The sequence below is a fragment of the Danio aesculapii genome, chromosome 12 (assembly GCF_903798145.1).
Source record: "Danio aesculapii chromosome 12, fDanAes4.1, whole genome shotgun sequence".
Classification (NCBI taxonomy): Eukaryota; Metazoa; Chordata; class Actinopteri; order Cypriniformes; family Danionidae; genus Danio; species Danio aesculapii.
Genome location: NC_079446.1, coordinates 28,093,666 through 28,112,934, shown reverse-complemented (window position 1 = coordinate 28,112,934; position 19,269 = coordinate 28,093,666). Strand labels below are relative to the sequence as shown.

Genomic DNA, 19,269 nt, shown 5'->3' with positions numbered 1-19,269 from the left:
AGGATCTCTATATTCTTTGGTTTCCCAGCATGCTCTGCACATTTGAGTTCCTTCTCCAGTGGGCCTTAAACCCAATAATAAAAAATATTGCAAATATACATTTATTTTGAACAATAAATACAAGTATTACAAAATAGGCCTATCTGACTCGATTCCAGTTTTCTGGAGCTATACTGAAATGTTCTCCGAAGAACAAGTCATTATTCGATAATAATATTCTCTTTTTGCGTCACGGTGGCACAGTAGGTAGCACAATCACCTCACAGCAAGAAGGTCGCTGGGTTCGAGTACCGGCTGGGTCAGTTGGCATATCTGTGTGGAGTTTGCATGTTCTCCCCATGTTTGCGTGGGTTTTCATCCGGGTGCTCCGGTTTCTCCCACAATCCAAAGACATGTGCTATAGGTGAAATGGGTAAGCTAAATTGTCTGTAGTGTATGAGTGTGTATGGATGTTTCCCAGTAATGCGTTGCAGCTGGAAGGGCATCCGCTGTGTAAAACATATGCTGGATAAATTGGCGGTTCATTCCTCTGTGGCGACCCCAGATTAATAAAGGGTCAAAGCTGAAAAAAAAAATGAATGAATGAATGAATGAATGAATGAATGTTCTCTTTCAAATTGCAAGGTCTCGTGAAATTTAAATAAAGTATTTTAGATGTTATTATTACCCCGAAACAGTGACAAAATTTGTGTTAAGATGATATAAACATCCAAAGCTTGTCACTATCATCTATTTTAAACAGATCAACGATTTATTTCATGTCCCCTCATACTTCACTTTCTCATCAAATCTGGACCAATTGGCTGATTTTTAACAAGGGGAGGAGGTACTCTCTGTCCAACGCTCTGTTCATGTTTCAGTGGAGCTTGTCAAACATTGAACAAAAAATGCAGTTTTGGTCCGTGTACGTTTTGCTCATTTGTTTTCCAATTTTAAACGAAATTAAAGAAGCGAAGACAACGGTCGTTTTTCGTTTGCTTACAAAACGACTTTAAAATTCATTATACGCATGTAGGCGGTGCTGAAACGCCCATTTTTCTCTGATTGGCCAACCAAATCTGAGCTCAGTACGTCGCCCTCAAAATAATAATCCTTCAGGCTTTTAATTAATATTATTTAATTATATATTAACAAACTGCAGGCTTACATTCATTGTGTATGCATAAATGAAATAAAAATGTAAATTAGCAGTATTAGTAGACCATGGCATTAAAGTAAGGCCATAGTTCACCGCCAAACTTCTTGCTGCTATGCACCTGATGCTTAGCAAGGATAGCCATTTCCGAGCAGAACCTGGTTTGCATGATTGTTTCCGAGCAAGGCCTTTATAATAATAATAATAATAATAATAATAATAATAATAATATGCTTATACTTCGCTCCCAAACTTCTTGCTGCTGTGCACCTGATGCTGAGTTTAAAATTGGAAAACAAATGAGCAAAACGTACACAGACCACATTTCAAAGCATGTCAAGCCTGATGAATGTGTGAAGCAACTCAAATTTAAATCTTCTTCATCAGATTCACATAGAATTTAGGCTATTTCATTTATTAGCTTGAATTTTGTTTATTTCTACCTGAAAATATTCGAGCATGTTATAAGTGAGTCCAGAGGTCTGAAATGTGATTGTTTTCGGTCTTAGTCTCTTATTTCACAGGCTTGTCTGTGTGCAGCCAAATCTGCTGAGGTTAAGATGAGACTGCATGTCGTGCCAGACATTTCCATTGTTTTTAGTCAGCAGGAGGAGGAAAAGGAGACACTCCCATGCGGCGGGTGTTTTATAACATATAATCACCGCCAGATGTTTGGCTAGTAACACATAACAACAATGGAAATGGAGTTTTTTTTCTTCTTTTGTCTGTAGAGGAGCGTTTCATTTAGAGAGACGCATTCCTCCGCATAAATGGCCCCTTTCGTTTCAACTATGTACAGTATTCAGTATAAAAAAGAGAAAGTGCATTGTGGAATCACCTAGCGTTTTCTTTTTTAGCTAACTTTTACATAAGTCAGTCACACTTTTATCCTTGTACTCCTTTGGCTCAAAGCTGTAAGATCTGTTTATGTGCGTCTCACCTTCAGGATCGGCGGAATCTAGTGTTTGCTTAACAAATTTAACATTTTATCGGGAAAGTTCACTTTCACACCTTACAGTTTACAGATTCAACCCAAAGAGGCTAGTGTAGCTAGTTTGGCTAATAGTATCATTGACTAGTTATTGATCTGGGTACAATGAGGTTTCATTTGTTAATGCATTTACTAACATGAGCAAACAATGAGCAATACATTTATTACAGTATTTGTTCATGTTAGTTAACGTTAATAGAAAATACAGCTGTTCATTGTTAGTTCATGATAACTTATTGTGCATTAACTAATGCTAACAGGCATGGATTTGGATGTTAATAATGCATAAATGTTAAACTCTGATTAATAAATGCTGTACAAGTATTGTTCATAATTAGTTCATGTTAGTAAATACATTACTTAACATTTACTATTTATTAATTTTCCTTCGGTTGAGTGCCTTACTTATCAGAGGTCGCCACAGCAGAATGAACCTCCAACTATTTCGACATGGATCCCCTTCCAGCTGCAACCCAGTACTGGGAAACACCCATACACTCTCTCATTCATACACGCGCTCATACACTAAAGGCCAGTTTAGTTTAGCAAATTCCCTTATACCACATGTCTTGCAACCGGAGCATTAGCAGTGTGAACAATATCTGATGATAAAATAACCAACAATAATACATTATATTTAAGTAAGTTATTATTAGGAAATTGCATATGGGGAAATGAGCAGGAATAATAAACATCAGTAAACCGCCAAACTACTTGCTCTAAAACAACTGTATTACAATATATAAAAATATAATAAGAAAATACACATTTAAAACACCATAAAAGCAGCATAATAAGCTCTTTTCTTATGGTTAAAAACCAATGGAATTGAACCGGAAATCTCAAGAAAATTTAGTCCTGCTTTAGAGCAAATAAATGGGTGAAATTATGATGTCTTAATAATTAATAAATTAAAAAAAATGTTTACATTTATTTTAATATCTAAAAATATCAAGTGAGCAACAATGCAGTAGTGTTGGTCACTGAAATCCCAATAAGGCAACACTGGAAAGGCAAATGAATGTTGATGCATGCATTTAAAATATATACAGTATATACTTATTGAGTTCAGAAGCTTGTGACTCACTTAAAATATTCCACACAAACATCATGAATGTCTGGCACATCAGCGAGTCTCTCGGCAGCTGGCAGCTCATGTTATTGAATTTCGTAAACACAGATCGACATGATGAGGTTATGTCTCTCAGTAACAGCGTGAGGAGCTGTTTCCAGGGCACATTATCTTGAAGGTCTGAGTGTTTGGGAGATTTGTTTTAGAGTGAAGTGGTGCTGTAAAGTGAAAATGCTGCTGTGCCAGTTTGTCAGATGGGCACCACATACCTCACCTGCTTCCCAGACCCGTCCCGTTAATTCATTCAGCTCTGTGCTTGCCTTTTGGCTAGTTTGAGGAATAAAATATCAGCTGTAGGTCTTTACCACAATATGCTGTGCAGAAGTGTAATGTAAGCACACAGCCTGACTTTTAAACTAGTGTTTCATAGCTTAGATGTGAAGAGGTTACTTTCACAAACCCTTACATATACAGTACACAGTCTCACATTTCAGGAAGTTTATTTTTTGCTATTATGAGGTATGTGTGTATACATACAGGCATGCATACATACATACATTATCTATTTATGACCTTTTTTATCAATATAACAAGATCCCGAATCAATTAATAAATAATAAATGTTATTAATAAATAAATAACAGGTTATTTAACACTAGATTTAATAAAGCACTACATTATATTAATTAGAATTAATAGTTCAATTCTAAAATGTTAATACGCACACATTATATAGTAATGTTTTACATCTTTATATTATTATTATTTTGATGATAATCATAAATAATTAATATTAAATATATAATAACTGAAATCAAGTTATTGTTATCATTTTTTAATTAAACATTTTAATGTAAACCTTTTTTAATTTAAACCTATTATTATTTGACAAATTCTGTAATACTATGTGTATGCATTTTCAATTATAGAATATATACTGTGTGTGTGTGTGTGTGTGTATATGTATGTATGTATATATATATATATATAGAGAGAGAGAGAGAGAGAGAGAGAGAGAGAGAGAGAGAGAGAGAGAGAGAGAGAGAGAGAGAGAGAGAGAGAGAGAGAGAGAGAGAGAGAGAGAGAGAGAGAGAGAGAGAGAGAGAGAGTTGAAGTCAGAATTAATAGCCCCCCTTTGATTTATTTTTATTTATTTTATTTTTTTGTATGTTTCCCAAATGATGTTTAACAGAGCAAGGAGATTTTCACAGTATGTATGATAATATTTTTTTTCTTCTGAAGAAAGTCTTATTTGTTTTATTTCAGCTAGAATAAAAGCAGTTTTAAATTTTTTTAAATCCATTTTAAGGTCATCATGGAAAAGATAAAATAAATCAGTTATTAGAAATGAGTTATTAAAACTATTATTTTTAGAAATGTTGAAAAAAAATCTCTCTGTTAAACAGAAATTGGGAAAAAAAATAAACAGGGGGGGCTAATAAATCTGACTTCAACTGTGTATGTGTATAAATGTATTTATTCATGTTATATTGTTTGCACAATATCATTTCATAAACATTTTAATTAATATAATTTAATGTTATATTGAGGCACTTTCATTAGTCTTTTTTTTAATCCCTGTGCAACTTTTAGAAATTACTGCTTGAATATTGTCATTTGAATATGTGCATAATTAAAAGTTAAGTTTCAAAGTGATTGATTCTCACTGTGTCATCATTGTGCTTTTGAACAGATTGGGTACGGCACAACTGAAAACAGCCCTGTAACATTCTGTGGCTTTCCAGTGGACAGTGCAGAGAGAAAGATAGAGACTGTTGGGTGTATTTCCCCACACACTGAGGTACACTTTCAAACCCCACCAGATAAAGATGCTCTGCAGACATCAGTTCTGACACACTGAATGATTGTTTCTCCATTAGGCTAAAGTGGTGGACCCTACAACAGGGGAGATCATGCCTCTGGGGGCTCAGGGGGAGCTGATGATCCGAGGGTACTGTGTGATGCTGGAGTACTGGCAGGATGAGGAGAAGACCCGTGAGTGCATCACGAAAGACCGCTGGTACAAAACCGGGTAAGTGTGCTTGATACTCCACATTACATTATTATAAATTCATTCCCTGTTGTCATGACTGAGTCTCTCTGCTCTGTGATTCATACAGTGATATTGCCAGTTTGGACAAGTTTGCGTACTGCAAAATAGAGGGACGCATCAAAGATTTGATCATCCGAGGAGGAGAAAACATCTATCCTGCTGAAATTGAGCAGTTTCTGCACACACATCCCAAAATTCTAGAAGCACAGGTCAGCGATGTTTACCAGAAATGTTTATATATATACCTTTAGCACTATATATAACTTCAGCATAATTCTCAGAAACAAATTATTAGCTTCAATAATGTTAGCTGGAAAAGTCAATATAGGCTGCTGATCTACTAGCAAAGACTAGCTAAAACATGCTAGCAAAGAGTATAAATGTGTTATAATGCTAGTGTAATTAATTCTTGCATAGTGTTAAAACTTGGTACTAAAGTATGAGAACCATCACAGCAACTTGTAAAATCTGCAAAGAAATCTGTGCTAACAAAATGTATTTTGTGGTAAACTATGCTAAAAATATGCCAACTCATTCTATTAGCATGTCCAATGTGTTAAAAATAACATGCTAATTCAAGTTAGCAGTATGTTGACATGATAACGACATTAGTTCCTGCTAGTAAAATACTAAACAGCTACTAAACAACATGTCAATTGATGTAGCAAATTCACTTTAGCCACATAATAAAAAACATGCTAGCAAAAAATTACCTGTCTTAAAAAGTCTTACCTGTTTAGAGCAACATGTTATTTTATGCTAGCATTTAACACACAACAGTTAAAGCATATTACCCATGTGTTAAAAATACTGTCAACAAATGTTAAACGTGGTAAAACAGTCGGAGAAATGGCTAATAATTGCTGAAAAAGCCAGCGTATGTTGGTGAGTTATGTTTTGATGCTGGTTTATACTGGTTCCTGCTGATTCCCTGCAGCACATGACCAGCAATGAACCAAAAAAAGAACGAGCAAAGGACCAGCAAGAACCATAAACCAGCATCAAAACATACCTTGCCAGTGAATGCTGTTTTTTCATCAAGGAATAGAAGCATGCAAGCAATGGCTAATGTTAGAAACAAAATATTATAGATGCTAGAAACATGCTAATTAATTCTGTCAACAAATTAAAACATTAGCCCTGTGTTAAAACATGTGCGAAATGTGTTTTGTCAACGAAAACATTAGCCATGTATTAAAGTATGTTAGAAATGTGTTTAATCATGCTATGAACATGCTAATTCTTTCTAGCAGTGCTAACAACACACAATCAGCATGCTAGTAATGTTAAATCATGCTAACAACATGTTAATTTTTGTCAGCAATGCTAACTGCATAATTGCAACCTATAAAATCATGTTGTCAATGTGTTAAAGATAGTCTAGAAACATTCCAAAAACCTGCTAATGTTACAATTGTATGAATTATGTCATGATAACTACATGGTAAACCTGGTTTAACTTTTAGTCTAGGCTTTTAGTCCAGATAGTACTATCTGGTTTTCATTAACTGTTAACCATCATGTTATAGTTAGCAAGGTTGTTTGAGCCTTTTAATTGTCTGTTTTTCCACACAGGTGGTTGGTGTGAAGGATGAGAGGATGGGAGAGGAAGTCTGTGCTTGTATTCGACTTAAGGAGGGTCAGGAATGCACTGTAGAAGAGATTAAGGCTTACTGCAAAGGAAAGGTCAGGAAATTTGGATTCTCAAGCTTGTGTGTGTGTCTCCCTGCACATGTACACACTTGTTCAAAATTAAAATGTCACTATATAATTTTCATATGTAATTTAAACATAGAAACACACAATTTATTAAATTACACATTTATTAATATACAAATATAAATAAAATCTGAAATTGTGTTGTGTCGCTTAGGAAATCTATTGATTTTAAATAAATAAATACATTTCTTTTCATTTGATTTATTCCACTGTACTCAATAATCCCTTTGTAAAATAAACAAAGTTAGTTTCAGAGTTAAGCACTTCAATATACCTTTTCCCTTTATTTTTATGCTAAGAACAGATGTCATTGTTTATACAGAGATAGATTTTTTTTTATAATAAACTCACTTCAACAAACCTTAATTACACTGCCTAATATATTGACAGTAATGCTAATAAAAAGTGAAGACACATATAAAAATAATAATAAAAAAACAGCAAAATTGTATAAAATAAGATAGTAATAAATAAATAATTGAATAAATAGACAACAATATTGGGTGTTACAATCAGGAATAGTGCTGTGATATCTTACAATGGTAGGCTAGCGAAGACTAAATATGAGGGTCTGGACCAGGGGTGCCCAAACTCGGTCCTGGAGGGCCAGCGTCCTGCGGAGTTTAGCTCCAACTTGCCTCAACACACCTGCCAGGACATTTCTAGCAAGCCTACTAAGAGCTTGATTAGCTAGCCCAGGTATGTCTGATTGGGGTTGGATCTAAACTATGCAGGACACCGGCCCTCCAGGAGTGAGTTTGAGCACCACTGGTCTGGACAGACAAAGAAAAGGAAATACAGTTACATACAAGATAAGTCACAGCACAAAGAAGTACTTTGATAGCATAGCGCTGCTAAACATATGAAAATTGGCCAGAACCTCTAATTGTATATTTAATTTTTTTCAACTGTAGATGGAACATCAGATCTTGAAGCCAGTGTGATGCTTTAGGTGGATTTAACGATTTCCAATGCAATAGAATTAGTCTGTGAGTCAGGAAAGATGCAAAGTCAGACTCAATTCACCAGGTGGAATGCCAAACAATGCAAATTCTGCACATGGCTTAAGCTGTACTTTAGACTATATAACAAATATGGTTGACGAGTATGGCAAGTCGTTTGACATTTAATCTATAACCCGTAATAGTATCTATTTTTATGTTAATAGTGCTTACTTTTTAGATACTACTATCATTTTATTAGGTACTATTACTTACTTGTGCTTATTCTTTAGATACTAGTGCCTATTCTTTAGATACTAGTGCCTATTTTGTAGATACTAGTGCCTATTGTATAGATACTAGTGCCTATTCTGTAGATACTAGTGCCTATTCTGTAGATACTAGTGCCTATTCTTTAGATACTAGTGCCTATTTTGTAGATACTAGTGCCTATTTTATAGATATTATCTAATGAATAAGCACTATTATCTAAAGAATAAGCACTAGTATCTAATAAATAAGCACTAGTATCTAAAGAAAAGGCACTAGTATCTAAAGAAAAGGCACTAGTATCTAATGAATAAGCACTAGTATCTAATGAATAAGCACTAGTATCTAATGAATAAGCACTAGTATCTAATGAATAAGCACTAGTACTTAATGTAAAAGATACAAGTATCTAAAAAATAAGCACTAATAACATGAAAATAGATACTAGTACGGGTTATACTAGTACGGGGTAAGGAGTAAGCTTAAGGCACATCCAAAACATGTGAGACAAGTCTGCTTCGCCTGTGTGACACCTTATACAATTCTTGCCAAAGGTAGAGCTAAAAGACGCTATCCGTGACCTCAGTATACTTTTTTGCATGAATAAATGTGTTTTTTATTTAATAGTATTTACAATATATTAATAATTTCAATTTCAGTCAATTTTTAAAAACAAACATTTTAGCAAATTGGTGAAGTTTGTTCCTCGTCACTGTCTCCTCTGGCTTGCTTTGTTTGGCACTTGTGGGGCTGTGCATCAATGGATTTGTTCTTCAGTGTTGGACTTCCAGCAGTAAAATTTAAACCACACTGAACTAAACTAAACTTCAACTCTGAAAACTGGACTGACACAGTTTCAGTTTACTAGAACTTCTATGTTAAGCTGCTTTAACACAATCTTTGTTGTAAAGATGCTATAGATATAAACATGAATTGAAAATACATAAAACAATAATTAGAAATATGATTTAATAATAATAATACATAATGAGTTCAAGTTCTGCTGTTATTTTTGCAGATTGCCCATTACAAGGTACCGCGCTATATATTGTTTGTGCAGGATTATCCTCTGACAATCACAGGCAAGGTAAGTGATACGAAATTATATTAAATATTCATATTCTTGCTTATAAATATACATTTCAGAAAATTCCTTTAGTCCAGAGAAAGTCAATTCACCATCGTCTTCACAGACTCAATCTCTTTTTACTTACTCATCACTCCTTTCTGTATCTCCGTGGATACATAATGTTAAAAATAGTGTAGAAACTGTGTTTTCTTGGGCTGATTTACAGTCATCCCTAGACAGAAGAAATGGAAGCAATTTCCCCGTCTGCATCAAACCCACTGAAGTGGTTTCAGGCATTTGAGGGCTACTGTGACACCTTTGCTTTTAAAAGGTTGTGGTTTGCTGTCAACAGATTGAACCCTTTAATAGCACTACAGCTGTGTCTTTTCTTCATCTTTCTTTCAGATCCAGAAGCACAAACTGCGCGAGCGGACCGAAAAACAGCTCGGACTGTGATGACGGCACCTGTGGGATTTTTGTAAAACCGTTACAAGCTGGAAATTATGCTAAGGACATTACTAGGTCACTTTTGTGATTTCCACATTCATAATTAGACCCATCTTGTTTTATATGTGCACGATATTACACTAAGTTACCGCATTTCTAGAAAAACATTTCACCATCTTGAACAGTTCATCCCAAACACTTGCTGTTAATTTACTTACACTCAGGCCTTTCAAGATTGAAGACGACTTCTTTCTTTAGCGTCAGCTCACATGTGGGATTGTATCCGCAAATTCTCAGGAGCCACAGATATTAATTTTGTTTAGCCTGTAGATGACTTTTTTCAGTGCTGGTATCTGTTTATGAAGGAAAAACAGCTACCAAGTAAATTAACAGCAACTTTTATCTCTCTCTCTTTACAAATCATGTACTTTTAATTGTTTTTATTCTGTTATGAATTGCATATGAATGATTCATAATCACGGGTAATAGGCTCCAAATATAGACATAGAAATTTATTACTCAATTCGCATGCTTATGTTAAGTAAATGTATTAATAGATGTCTAATAAAATGTACCTACCATTTATAACTCTCATGAAACAAAAAGACAAAAACAACGTGTCGTCAGTTATCTTGCATGGACATCTGCTCCCCATAAAACCTTTTGAAATTCCCCAAATACCCCAAAGTAGTGTATTTAGGGCATTAACGTGGTCTTTTTGTTGGCTGTGGTGTAGTTTGGGCTCATTGTGATCTCAGGTGCAGCGTGTCGGTGTTCATTTAGGCTTCGCTGCTTTCCTGCTTGGCTTGGGATGTGAACATTTGGATGCTGGGATTGAGACCATATGGAGAAGCAGGTCGCCTCTCAGCTTTCTAATGGGTCTGCTGGAAACTAATGGCCACTCTGGTATGGACTAACGCATAGTTTTGTGAGGATCATTTATTTAGGTTGAGAGCACTGGACAAAACCCCAGACATTCTTTGCGAATTTCCGTGCAGCTCATAATGGAATCTGTCATTCTCCGTGCGTTTTTTGAGGTCATTATGGGATGCATTCGGTGGGCTGTGACGCATTTCATCAAATTAACAGTGATTTATTACTCGCGGTGAAAGGATCATCTAATTTGGAGTCTAGCATGAGTGAAATTTTTAAAAGAGACCAAGGGAGATGTGAACAGTGATGTCTCCCCCATGTGTCCTTTAGAAGAATAGCAATAATAGGATGTCTTTAAGCTGCCTTTTCAACATTTTTGGGATTTAGTAATTTTGTAATAGTGTAATACAAAAAATATAGTGAAATAGAAAACAATACTGAAGTAATTTATGTAATTTAGTAAAACACTAAATTTAATTTAACTAAATTACATAATTAAAAATAATGACATTTCACAATATTAATGACTATACTGTGTGTTTGATCAGAAAAAACACCATAATTTTAGAGTATTTTTATTTCAGAAAATAATAATAGGTCAGAATGCGTTTAAATATCATGGCCTGAAAATGGGAGTAATTAAACCAACTAATAAACATCTGTACACTACCTGACAAAAGTCTTGTCGTCAATCCCAGTTGTAAGAGCAACAACTAATAACTTGACTTCTAGTTGATCATTTGGAAAAGTGGTAAAAGAAAGGACGAATCATGTGTTGAACTGCATCACAAATACTGCAGGAGACCTATTGGAACCCGTAGGGACCCAGGATTCTCACAGAAATCAGTCAAGTTTGGTGAGGGACAAATCATGGTTTGGGTTATATTCAGTATGAGGGCATGTGAGAGATCTGCAGAGTGGATGGAAACATCAGCAGCCTAAGGTATCAAGACATTTGTGCTGCCCATAACATTACAAACTCAAGCTCATGGGAGTCATACACAATATTAATTCTTTTTCCACTGCACCATGACTTTATATTCTATTCTGTACATTATTTCTGTTAAGTGACAAGACTTGTCTAAAAGTCAGACCTTACTGTCCTAATTAAATAATTAAAAATCAAGGCATGATCATATTTTATTTAGGTAAAATAAGTGTAACCTAGAGGCCTTGGCATTTCATATTAGCACCTTCTGATACCAAATGATCAACTAGAATCAAGTGATCAAGTTATTATTTGTTGTTTCTAAAACTTGGATGGGCGACAAGACTTTTTGTCATGTAGTGTATTGTGCTGTCTAAAAATGAATATAACATCTGTTCACATGGTAAAGTTAGTTTCATTCTAAATTTGAAAGAAATGTTTACTGAATTAAACACAATTCTGCAGTGCGGTGGCGCAGTGGGTAACGCTGTCACCTCACAGCAAGAAGATCGCTGATTCGAGCCCCAGCTGGGTCAGTTGGGATTTCTGTGTGGAGTATGCATGTTCTCCCCGTGTTCGCGTGGATTTCCTCCGGGTGCTCCGGTTTCCCCCACAAGTCCAAAGACATGCCCACTAGGTGAATTGGGTAAGCTAAAACATTGTCCGTAGTCTGTGAATGAGTGTATGGGTGTTTCCCAGTGATGGGTTGCAGATGGAAGGGCATCCGCTGCGCAAAACGTGCTGGATAAGTTGGCGGTTCATTCCGCTGTAGGGACCCCAGATTAATAAAGGCACCCGGAAAGAAAATGAATTAATGAAACAAAATTCTGTGAAACCCAAGAAACGGATATTATCAGTGTAATTAGTTTATATCGTTTTGAGGTTCAAATTCCAAAAACTCTTGACATACATATGTCAGACATAGACATACAGTATAGATATGATGACCTATTAAAAGACTGATCATCCTTAAAATAACGATTAGCATTTGAATTATCATTGTTTTATTAAACACTTAATAAAGTTTAATATGATTATATTAGTATTTTATATTATTATTATTATTATTCAAGTCGAATTGAAGAGTTAGTTCACCCAAAAATAAAAATAGTATTATTGCTGATGATGTTGCGGTAGGTCAAGCTGCTGACATACACCTCAAATATGCCTGTTTTTTTCATTTGAGTTTTTTTTTTTTTTCAATCAAAAGAAGTTGCAAAACAGGCATCAGTTATACAATACTTGGACTGTGCACCCTATACTGACACTGAGACTGTCGAATGTTAATTTTTATTTGATTTGTGAATACAGAAGTATTCTGGTAATTTGATAATATTTAGTTTGAAGGCATTTGGTCTGTTTTGAGGATGTTTAATGGGCGGGACCATTGCTGTGTATGGAGGATGAGGGAGCTCTCGGACTTGAATACGTTCATTAGTGTTCTGAAAATGAACAACAGTCTCAGGGGTTTGGAATGACATGAGGGTTCAGTAATGAATCACACACTTTTGATTTTGAATGATCCTTTAAGTTATTTAATTTCTACGTAAATATCCTGAATGACAATAGAACATTAATTCACACATTTTGACATTTTTCCCACAAACGTTTTTATAACTGACACTTCCCTTACATCTAATATGCTTTTATCCATACAAAATGTTGTTTTTGGAAAATTTATTTGATGCAGCCACTAAAACGAGACCCCTATACATTTTAGTTTCTATAAAAAATAACCACGAACAATATTTATTAGGAAAATAGGCATTTGTTTATTTTAAATAATAACGTAAACATTTCCAGGCTGTGTTTAGTCTTTTGGCAGTGGAATCCCGACTGCTGATTGGCTCTGTCCCTGCAGTGCGTGTCTGGCTGTGTCCACCTGTTTGTTTGTGCAGTGCTCCTGCAGGAAGACGCAGGCCAGGTTCCGGAGGCGTGGGTTCTGTGTGTGGGAGAAGCGCAGCATACACTGCACCACAGCGCTGTCTGTGATCTCAGAGCGAGAGGACGCTGTGATGAGGTTCATCAGTGTTGTGATGGCAGACAGAACCGTCTCGTCTCTGCTGCTTGACAAGCAAGAGATCACCAACGGGACTCCACCGCTCTGCAGGATCTGATCTCGAGACTCCAGCTCCATACTGAGGTTACATAAACCACCTGCAGGGTTTCAAACACTCTCGGTTCACAAAAATGGATTATGATATACACTCAGTGGTGGAAAGAGTACTGAAAAATCATACTCAAGTAAAAGTACCATTACTTGCCCAAAAATGTAGTACACGTAGAGTAAAAGTATCTTGTACATTTTACTCCAAGTATGAGTAAAAAGTAGCCCTTTTAAAAGTACTCAAGAGTAGTGAGTATTACGATGTGAAAGTCTGAAAGTGTTCAATTTGTCCATGTGTGTAAAAAACGCAAGATTCTGTAGTGCATTGTTTCCCAACCCTGTTCCTGAAGGCACACCAACAGTACACATTTTCAACATCTCCCTAATCAAACAGACCTGAATCAACTCATCAGAAGATTAGAAGAGACTCCAAAACCTGAAGTTAATGGGTCAGATAAGGGAGACATCCAAAATATGTACTGTTGGTGTGCCTCCAGAAACAGGGTTGGGAAACACTGCTGTAGTGCATTTAGTTATTATTTAGGGCCATTTCAGTCATACAGTAAACATCTGCCATTTTCTCATCAGTGACATGTAGTTTAAACAGTCTCTGGGTCTTTAAAGATTGTGGACATCTTCTTGGACCCTTTAATGGTTCTAAATGGTTAGCTGCATTTATGAAGCGTCCATGTCTTGAGGTTGTTTAGTATGATTCAATGTTGTGCAATTTGACTGGACAGGAATCACATGACTGATTTTCTACTTTAGCCAATCCCCATAGACAGAAAAAATAAAGTTTTAAAGTAATGATTGCAAACTGAAGGAAAGTAGTGGAGTAAAAGTACCGATACAGCACTAAAAATGTTCTCAAAGGAGAGTAAAAGTAGATATTTTCAAAACTACTTGAGTAAATTACAATTCCTGAGAAAAACTACTCACAGTAATTAAGAGTATTTTAATTGGTTACTTTAAACCACTGTATACACTGTATATACGGATATTTTTATTGTTTGATCTTGTGCTCAAATTATACTTGAGTTTGTTTTTAGATGAGTAGATGCTCCCCCCCCCCTTCTTCTGGAAATCGCCTTGTGGTGGAGGTGATGTCAGATTGTAGTGTTAGAGACTTGCTGAAAATTTTCTGCAAATCTCCAGCTGTGATTCTTGGAGATTTTTAGCCCCTCAAATATTGCTTGTAAGAGACAGATTCATGTCCATATTCAGTCTCAATCTTTACATTTCCAGTGGACTGAAATTGCTCTATTATTTCCCAATAATGGAAATAGCCATTTTCTGGGTTTTACGGTTTTCTTACACCCACTTACCATTTTATGAAGCTGAGCAACTGGGCTGCAAATCACAGCTGTTGTTATTTGGTTTTACCCATCGTGATGAGGGTTGTTTAGCCTGTATTTGGCATATAATTTAGAGCACATGGTTTCCAGTTCCTCTGATTAATAAGGATATACTTGGAAAAGAATTTGCTGTTACTGCATGTATTTACAGTAGAAAGGGACTAAGTCAAAAAGAGAATGAATGAATGAATGAATGAATGAATGAATTATTTCATATCAGTGCCAATAATTATGGCACATATATTTAAAAAGTGTTATTAATATTATATACAGTGCCTATAGAAAACCATACCCCTTTGAATGAATTACTGTCATACAGCCTAAAATCAAACCACATATCAAATAACTTTTCCAGCCTTCTAACCTGTGCCTTTTTACAACTTTATGCTGGTTGTAATGCGAGTAAAGGTTTAGATTTTCACAAGGTAAAATGATTTTTATAGGCACTGTATTTTTGTAAAACTGTATTTGCAATAGTTTTCTCTTAATGAGAGCAGGGTTTTTTGTTAATACTTTGAACAACAGATCAAAATGTTAAACAACGATATTACAGCCGTACTAACCAATTCCAAACTCCACAAAGTTTTCGTTCTCTTCTGTCAGCATGTCCAGGAAGAGCTCGGTGACCTGCAGTGTTCGCAGGGCCTCCATGTTGGATGGATCGTAAGCAAAGTTGGCCAGATTAGCCAGCACTTGCTCTTTAGCCTCTGTTAAAGATGAATTATTATTATTATTAATACATTTTTATTTATTCTAATTCTAAAAAGGAATATGACTTCTTTATTCATTACATTTCTTAATGAATAAATTAACTCCATTTTAATGTTACTCTATATTAATCAATTCAATGTCAGTGCATTTTTTAAAATACATATTTAGTTATTAAAAATAAGTTATTAAAATATTAAAAACTGTTGAGAAAAATTGTCTCTCCATTACACAGCACTTAATATTAATAACTTATATTAACTTATAAAAATATTTGAAACAGATTTCAAAGAAAGGCTGATGTTTTTATTATTAAACTGTATACAGTATATCTTATGTAGAGTGACTGTAACGGACTGCAAAGGTTTACATCACAAAAGCAGTGTTAACTTATTTTTTTATGGAGCAGAGTTTAATAACTAAAGGTGAAAAATCAATAGAAATCCTCAACAAATTCCAAATGGTTTCGTTATTGTATTGGTTTAAAAAGAAACTTTAATGGTCACTGTGATTGTTGCCTGCTGTTGCTGTTTGATATCAACATTTAAAACCAATAGATCTTAATGGAATATGACCTAAAGCACACTAGAAACCTTCCAAATTTAGCGGTTGGTTGTAATGCATTCAATAGTATCTCAGTGGAAACCATTAGGAATTATTTAACGGTTTTCTGGCAGAGGATGGCAGGGTGTTATTCAGAACACTGATGTTGGTTAAATGATTGGAATGGGTGCAAACTGCTGCAAGCTCACATACATGTGTAATGTTTTGTCATACCCTCACTGTCAGTGTCCTGAAACTCCGTGACGAGACCCTGCAGATACTCAAACCTGTCAGATACAGAGAAACGGTTCTTTCCTGCCATCATTGATGAATCATGGGTAACATGGGCTCAACACCTGCACACAGAAAAGAGGATTATATTACAATGTAAATATATATGTTACAAAATGTTTGAGATAGATAGATAGATAGATAGATAGATAGATAGATAGATAGATAGATAGATAGATAGATAGATAGATAGATAGATAGATAGATAGATCTTTATTACACCATGAAAACTATCATAACAATATAAACTTCGTAATCCTAATGTAATATATCGAAAAACGACAACAAAACCGTTAATAAAGGACGCCAATACATTACGTTAATACAGAAGAATTGACTTACTATTGCAAAGGCAGCCGTGAAGTTGCTACAGGCTTCGGTTACTATTTTATTTACAGATAAATTTAATCAAGACTTGTTTGAAGCCGATGCAGCACGACTGGTCCGTCACCAAATAACTTCCCCGCTTTAACCGTCATCTGAAGTTCCTTCGATTGACCGTTCCCTTCTCATAAACCTGCTTACCAGCAGGATAATAAAGCGCAGAATTATAATGGATAAAATAGTAAAGAATCCCCCCTCCTACTTCTTAAAACAACGTCGCATTTAGTAAGCTATTATATAACGTTAACCCACGAGCCGGAAGTAATGTAATAAGTGCAGTGTTAATATTCATCCGTGTGGAGGTCAGAAATACAGTTTCGCTCAGACGTTCACCATTCACTAGCTAGTTAAGTTAATGTTACCAACACAGAGTAAACATCTTCACAATGAAACAACACAAACTGTCTACAGGAAAGCGCCTGACAAAGCCGATACTTTTTGGGACGCTGCTCGTAGGTTTGGCCACAGCATTTATGAACAGGTGAGAAAACACACTCACACACCCCCTTGACATTCACACACTTGATAAGTCACACTGTTTACAGTCACAAAATATTGTGCAGCCAGTCAACTCAAATTATGTGCAGATACAGGCCCATAACGAACGGTGTGCATTCCAGCAGTGCACGATTTCAATATTTACCAAACATAACATCTGAGTTACGATACTCTCTGAAAAGTAAAGTTTCTTTATTTACATCACTGAAGAACCTTTAACATCTATGAACATTTTATTCCACAAATATTATTAATTTCATAAAGTTAGTGTTATCAGTATACACTTTTTATCCGCTGTTCTGGGGCTGGGTCGTGGGGGCAGCAGTCTTATGAGAGAACCCCAGACACTTCGCCAGCTTCCCCGGGGGATCCCGAGATGTTCCCAGGCCAGCCGAAAGACATAGTCCCTCCAGCGTGTTCTGGGTTTTCCCAGAGGCCTCCTCCCTTGGGGACATGCCTGAAACACCTCCCCAGGTAGGCATCCAGGAGGCATTCGAAACAGATACCCGAGCCACCTCAGCTGACTTTTGTCGATGTAGAGGATCAGCGGCTCTACTCCGAGCTCCTGACCCTACTTATAAGGATGCGCCCTGCCACTCTGTGAAGAAAACTAATTTCTGCTGCTTGTATCCGAGATCTTGTTTTTTTGGTCATGACCCAAAGCTCAGGACCGTAGGTGAGAGTAGGAACGTAGACTAACCGGTAAATCGAGAGCTTTGCCGTTCGGCTCAGCTCCTTCTTTACCACAACTGACTGGTACACCGACCGCATTACTGCTGCTTTTAAAATAATTTTTACAATATACAATTTTTTCAACACACCTTTTATGCATCAAAGAGGTTCCATTAGTGTTAAAGGTTGTTTATGGGACAGTATTTGATCAACCCCTTTATTTTAATATTGTACCAGATTCTGAAATTACAATTTGAGAATAATTGCAAGCATTGCCAAAAATATAGGCCTAATGTAGAATTATGAGTGATGCATATGAGCATTAAAACTAAATCACTGTGGTTACCTGACCTTTGGTTGTGGTTTGTACCTGAAGGCATTTGTTCATGGAAGATGTGACAGATCTCAGAGAGCAGGAAAGATCCCGTCATGAGGCCAAACGACAGGAGGTGCTGGAAAGAAGGCAGAAACAAATGGAGGAACTTGCAAATAAGAGTGCAGGCGGCAGGTGAGACGACTGACACACACCTGCAGGAAATCACCACTGAAGAAGACAAACACTGGACATCTTTTGCCAATATAATTTCGGGAAGTGTTCTTTGATTGCTCTGTTGATGCTAAAATCGGACTGATGTTGCTTTGAGTGATATAGAAAGAATATAGCCAACATAGTATTGTACAGTATATATACATACATATATATACGCACACACACGTTTGCTGACAATGATGATTTTAACTGGTTGCCTTGATTATATTTTGTAAGATGTGGTTAAGGCATGGATAAGATGCAAAGGGTGGAAATCATGGGCCAAATATGTAAGCTTCTAATATGTACGCCACTGACAAAAACAATGTGGATTAAATTATAGGGGAAACATATTGATTAAAATAATAATTTCTTTAAATAAAAAGCCTACATTTCTTTTTTGATAAATGAAAAATTGTTAGACAGTACTTAATTTTATTGTCTAAACAAATACAGGACAAACGTTTTAAATCATTGAAATAAACCTTAAAGGTGCAGTAGGTGATTGTCTTCAGAAACATTTGTTGTTGTGCTTGTTGAAAGTCTCTTCACATTCTAATAGTAATGATTAAAGTTAATGATCTAAATGTGTTTATATTTATTTATATATTCTGGGTAAGGTACAAGACAAAAAAAACACTTATCCAATTAAAATGTGTAAATCTGCGCAGCCGTTCACACAGA

The 19,269-nt window shown here is 35.7% G+C and overlaps 2 protein-coding genes and 1 long non-coding RNA gene across 3 annotated transcripts in view; 2 read left to right on the top strand and 1 right to left on the bottom strand.

The window, feature by feature from the left end:
* Positions 1-10,633, top strand: part of acsf2 (acyl-CoA synthetase family member 2) — a 37,236-nt gene extending 26,603 nt beyond the window's left edge. Inside the window, exons 11-16 of the mRNA XM_056469149.1 lie at positions 4,892-4,999; positions 5,079-5,230; positions 5,319-5,460; positions 6,827-6,937; positions 9,200-9,268; positions 9,656-10,633. Coding sequence (XP_056325124.1) covers positions 4,892-4,999; positions 5,079-5,230; positions 5,319-5,460; positions 6,827-6,937; positions 9,200-9,268; positions 9,656-9,706 — 633 coding nt within the window. The 3' untranslated portion in view covers positions 9,707-10,633. The remainder of the gene's footprint in view (positions 1-4,891; positions 5,000-5,078; positions 5,231-5,318; positions 5,461-6,826; positions 6,938-9,199; positions 9,269-9,655) is intronic.
* A 2,613-nt stretch (positions 10,634-13,246) lies between these two features.
* armc7 (armadillo repeat containing 7) lies at positions 13,247-16,978 on the bottom strand. Its single transcript, XM_056470099.1, has 4 exons — positions 16,845-16,978; positions 16,446-16,567; positions 15,524-15,667; positions 13,247-13,655 (listed from the first exon to the last, which is right to left on the bottom strand). The coding sequence occupies exons 2-4, from the start codon at positions 16,534-16,536 to the stop codon at positions 13,309-13,311; spliced, it is 582 nt and encodes a 193-aa protein (XP_056326074.1). The 5' UTR covers positions 16,537-16,567; positions 16,845-16,978; the 3' UTR covers positions 13,247-13,308.
* Positions 16,979-17,034: 56 nt separating this feature from the next.
* On the top strand, positions 17,035-19,085 carry LOC130238980 (uncharacterized). The gene is made up of 2 exons (XR_008838663.1): positions 17,035-17,367; positions 18,433-19,085. It is a non-coding gene; the product is annotated as an uncharacterized LOC130238980 (long non-coding RNA).
* Positions 19,086-19,269: the final 184 nt, after the last annotated feature.